The sequence below is a fragment of the Propithecus coquereli genome, unplaced genomic scaffold (genome assembly GCF_000956105.1).
Source record: "Propithecus coquereli isolate 6110/MARCELLA unplaced genomic scaffold, Pcoq_1.0 Scaffold215, whole genome shotgun sequence".
NCBI classification, from domain to species: Eukaryota; Metazoa; Chordata; class Mammalia; order Primates; family Indriidae; genus Propithecus; species Propithecus coquereli.
This window is the reverse complement of record NW_012146634.1, coordinates 1,821,180-1,826,573: the sequence shown is the minus strand read 5'-3', so window position 1 is coordinate 1,826,573 and position 5,394 is coordinate 1,821,180. Positions and strand designations below refer to the sequence as shown.

The window sequence follows — 5,394 nt, the reverse complement described above, 5'->3', positions numbered from 1 at the left end:
ATGTATGATTTGAAAAAATCTTATTAAAAAATCCTAAACATGGTTTTCCATGTTGGAATACATTCAAAGGAAATGCTAGACTCTGCTTTTCCAGGCATTAGAAGGGATGTGGCTTGATGGCGAGGTGAGGCCGTGCTCATCAGGCTCCCAGGCAGTTCTTGCACCTGACTTGTTACGCCTGTAGTCGTAACCATAGCAATGCCCGTCAAAATGCTTCAAACATTTTCTGAATTGCGGCCCTATTATATTTTACAGCAAAATTGCCCTCATTTTACATATTAACTCCTTTTAGCCCTTCATTTCATCGCTTGTCCAAGGTGAAAGGCTGGAGATTCTTTTACCTCATAAAGGTTATGAGATAAATATGAAATTTAAAAGTCACTATGGAGACCACCTAGTCCATGTAAAATGACGAAGGGGCACAGGAAGATGATAATGTGAACGCGCCGCCAGACTCTGAAAGCCATAAACATTGTTTCGGCCGTTAAGGCGGTTGGCTGCCAGTCACCGCCCATCGGCGGTTGCGTCGCAGCCCGAAGCGTGACTCGGCGCACGCTCCCTTTCAGCTCCTACACTCACAGAACCCGGGACGCGGCGGAACTACCGCTCCCACGAGGCTTTGCGCGGCCGGGTGCTTTACAATAGAAGCTCGGTTGGAGAGGCCTACTGAGAAGCGCTGGGAACCGCCGCTTCCGGCATGTTGGGCTCAGGACGAAGAACGGCCGACAAGTGCACGGCGCAGGAGAGACTCCAATGCCCAGCGGGCCGTGCGCGGGTGGCGCTTGCGCGATGCGCGGACGGGGGGGCGGTCGGGCCATTTAAATGTGTGTTTGTGGGTGAAATGGCTGCGCAGGTCGGAGCGGTGCGCGTAGTACGGGCGGTGGCGGCGCAGGAGGAGCCGGACAAAGAAGGGAAGGAGAAACCCCATGCTGGGGTCTCGCCGCGGGGAGTGAAGCGGCAGCGCCGAGCTAGCAGTGGGGGGTCTCAGGAGAAGCGGGGGCGGCCGAGCCAGGATCCCCCTCTCGCTCCTCCTCACCGGCGGCGTCGCAGCCGCCAACATCCCGGGCCGCTGCAGCCAACGAATGCAGCCCCAACCGTCTCAGGCCCTGTTGAGCCTCTTCTCCTGCCGCCTCCTCCTCCACCTTCGCTGGCACCCGCCGGGCCCGCTGTCGCTGCCCCACTCCCGGCCCCAGGCACCTCGGCCCTCTTCACCTTCTCGCCCCTGACGGTGAGCGCGGCCGGGCCCAAGCATAAGGGCCACAAGGAGCGGCACAAGCACCATCATCACCGCGGCTCCGATGGTGACCCCAGCTCCTGCGTTCCGGGCGATCTCAAGCACAAGGACAAGCAGGAAAACGGCGAGAGGGCTGGAGGGATGCCTCTGATCAAAGCCCCTAAGAGAGGTGAGAGCAGGCCAACTGCCCCGACTTGGGCTCTAGGTCTTTCTCAGTTCCGACATTCCACACCTTTAGGACTGAAAGACGCCAAACCCTTGCTTACCTCCTGCTGCTTTACTCTCCAAAGCCCAATGGGGTGGACTCTGGATTTCAGACCGTTGACACTGACCTACTTGAGGTTTCTCGCTCCGAGACCGAGCTGTCAGTTACTAACCCCCTTACCAGTCCCCGGGAGCCTTGCTAGGTTTGTTTTCAAATTCAGCAGGCTTTCCGCGCCGCGCTGTTCTGGGCGTTAGATTAGTAGGTGCGGTATTAAAAACTGCTTTCTGAAGTAAAGGCTTGTCTAAAATTCCTTCTCTCTGTTTTCCCTGCTGGGAAGGTTTCGTATTTGCTCCCTTCTCTTCCAGAATATTCATGGGTATGGTTCAGGAATTTAATGAGGGAATTCTTACAGCGGTTACACGACTCACCAGTTGATTTAGCTTCTGTAAGGTAAAATATCTAACGCAGTTTATCTTGGTTCTTTTTCATGTAGAGTAAAAATCATTCATATATTTTCATATTGGCTATTTTAATTCTTAGAATAGGGATGGGGAAGATTTTCTGTCCCTTTTGATGCTAGGAAATAGGACCAATAGTGTCTCTGAAAAGTGGGAAATGTACAATAGATAGTAGAGGCAGGAATTCCAGTTGCATTTTATTTTGTCTAGCACTATTTGTGAATCTTTAATTCCAATAACCCTCAAGAATATTTAACCTAGAAAATACGGGACCGATTGTGTGGGTTCTAAAGAAATTAAGTTGGCCAAAATTGGTGTTTTCCCATTTCCAAGTACCTGTAACATTTATTTATATTATTTGTGGAAGAAAGGGGTATGCTTTTGATTATGCCATGTTTATACTTTGTATATTATTTTATATAATTTGTTAGTTGTTTCTTCTCAAGAAGATTTAAGATACTTCCAGGTTCCTTAGTACTAGGCCAGTTATTACATGCTAATGAACCAGTCTTTCAACCTGAAGTTTTGTGGGTCTTGCATTCTTTCCACATATTTAGCCTTAACTTAGGACTAATCAGTTTTTTGTGGTGCTATTTCCTTTTTTTTTAAACCTGTTCCTTTTACAAGGTGAATTTTGTGGTGTTATTGCCAAATAGTGTAGCTAGTTGCAAATAATTGCTAGTATTTATTGAATAGGATTAAATCTTTCTTTTTTTGGTTGTATTCAAATCTTGTCCTTAGGAATAGAGCTTGTGGCAAGCTGACAGGAGTGCCACTTTCCACCACCAATATGCAATGATCTTGCTTTTATTTTTACCTTTATTCCCCACCTTCTCATTTCTTTTGTGTGTGTGTTTCAACTGTACAGAACTAGAGGGAATCTTAGTGATTATCTGGTTTAAATTTGTATTGTAGAAGAGAAAACGAAGGCCCAAAGTAGTGAAGAGACTTGTCTAATCAAGTCATAGGTAATTAGTACGAAGTACAAAATTTTTAAATGTTTTTTTTTTAAAAAACGAGTCATTGGCGTAATAGGGAGTGTAACCCAGACTCCTGAATCTCCAAGGTGCATGCTGTTGCTTTCTCTTCTTGCTAGTCATTTTTTTCCATTCCTTTGTTTACATTTTCCCTGTGCTTTGACATTACAGGGGCAGTAGATGATTTTAGATCATCAAGCATCTCTGACCCAGCCCCCTTTTATAGGGGGATAGTGGCAATGGCATGTGTAATAATTCACAGCGTGCTTCTCTGAAGATTACACAGGTCCCATGTTCCTTAAAAAAAAAACAAGCCTCTAACCCAGTGCTGACTGAGAGAACTTTCTCAGATGATGGAAATGTTCTGTACCAGTGCTGTCCGATATGGTAGCCATATATGGCTCTTGAACAGACCCGAAGGGTGGTTAGTGTGACTGAGGAACTGAATTTTTTATTTTATTTTATTCTGGTTAATTTATAATTAGTCACATATGGCTAGTGGCTACCACATTGGACAGCGCAGCTCTAAACATTTGTAGTTTGCCAATATGTGAAGAAGAGAAATGATTTAAGATCAGACCGTTCACACATTTTAACTTTTGGCTGAAAAATTGTTACATTACATACCCAAACTATAGTTTGGTGGAAAAGGGCTCCCTAGTCAAAAATACATTTGGGACAAAGATGGTTGACATGCGGTGATATTTAAAAAGTTCTGAAAACCCTACAGAAAATAAACAGGTTTGAATTTGTTTAATCCAGGCTTTTGCATAATTTAATTGATACTTTTTTTGTTCTCTGAACATCTTTATACTTGATAGTGGTAGGAGGCATGTCTCTCATATTAATCTGAGTTTAAATCATGGCTCTACCACTTACTGTGTGACTGTGAGCAAATTGCTTTAACGTCTCTCAACCTCAGTTTTCCTGTCTGTAAAATGGGGTTATGGTATTTCATTTATAAAGTAGTTATGTGCATTAAATGGGGCAATGTGTGGCACTTAAAACAGTTCCTGGCTCATTGTAGGCACTTAGTTAAAACTGCCTTTTATTATTTTATTGTATTTGGTCCTTGAAACAACTAATTAATAAGGAGAGTGGGTAGTCGCTTTTTATTTACAGAACTATGTCTTCCCTTTGCTTATCCTCAGACTTTCAGGAACTATTTTAACTTTTTGGGGTAATTATAGGTTCACAGGAAATGGCAAAAAAAGTACAGAGAAGTCCTTACCCTTCACCAGTTTCCCCCAGTGGTTACATCTTACATAACAATCGTATGATACCAACACCAGGAAATTGACATTGATACAGTGTGTGTGTAGTTATGTGCTATTTTATCTCATGTATATTAGTGTACCACCACTACAATTGAGATACAGAACTATTCCATCACCACAAAGCTCTTCCTTGTGCTGTCCACTTATAGCCTTATGCACTCCTTCTGTTTCTCTACCCTCCCTAACTTCTGGCAGCCACTAATCTGTTCTTCATCTTTATAATTTTATCATTTTGGGAGTATTACATAAATGGATTCATACAGCCAATCTTTTGAGATTGGCTTTTTTCGCTCAGTATGATGTCCCTGAGGGATGTATCAGTAGCTCACTCCTTTTCATTGCTGAATGGTGTTGCATGGTGTGGATGTACGGTGGTTCACCTATTGAACCTTTCACCTATTGAAGGACATTTGTGTTGTTTCTAGTTTTTGGCTGTTATGGATAAAGCTTCTACAAACATTCATGTTCAGGTTTTTGTGTGTGTATTACTTTTCATTTCTCTGGAGAATGCAACTGCTGGGTCATATAATAAGTAGTCAGCCCTCTGTATCTGTGGGTTCCACATCCATGGATTCAATGAACCTCGGATCAAAATTATTTGGAAAAAAAAATTGTGTCTGTACTGCACATGCACAGACTTTTTTGTTGTCACTATTCCCTAAGCCTGCGGTCTCCAACCAGTACCGGTCTGTGGCATGGTAGGAACAGGCCGCACAGCAGGAGGTGAGTGGCAACGAGCAAGCAAAGCTTCATCTGTATTTATAGCTGCTCCCTATTGCTCGCATCACTGTCTGAGCTCCGTCTGCTGTCGGATTAGTCACTGTCTCCCATTACCCCCAGATGGTACCGTCTAGTTGCAGAAAAATAAGCTCAGGGCTCCCACTGATTGTGCATTATGGTGGGTTGTATGATTTTTTCATTATATATTACAATGTAATAATAATCGAGATAAAGTGCACAATAAATGTAACGTGCTTGAATCATCTCCGCGCCTGTCTATGGAAAAATTGTCTTCCATGCAACTGGTCCCAAAAAGGTTGGGAACCGCTGCCCTAAGCGATATAGTATAACAACTAAAATTATTAGAAGTAATCTAGAGATGATTTAAAGTATAGGGGAGGATGTGTATAGGTTATATGCAGGGACTTGATCATCCTTGGATTTTGGTATTCCTGGGAGGTCCTGGAACCAGTCCCTCATGGATACAAAGGGATGACTATATATGTGCAGGTTTTTTTTTTTT

The 5,394-nt window shown here is 43.8% G+C and overlaps 1 protein-coding gene across 1 annotated transcript in view; it reads left to right on the top strand.

The window, feature by feature from the left end:
- Positions 1–633: 633 nt before the first annotated feature.
- RSBN1 (round spermatid basic protein 1) overlaps positions 634–5,394 on the top strand; it is a 57,164-nt gene continuing 52,403 nt past the window's right edge. Inside the window, exon 1 of the mRNA XM_012644636.1 lies at positions 634–1,403. Coding sequence (XP_012500090.1) covers positions 698–1,403 — 706 coding nt within the window. The 5' untranslated portion in view covers positions 634–697. The remainder of the gene's footprint in view (positions 1,404–5,394) is intronic.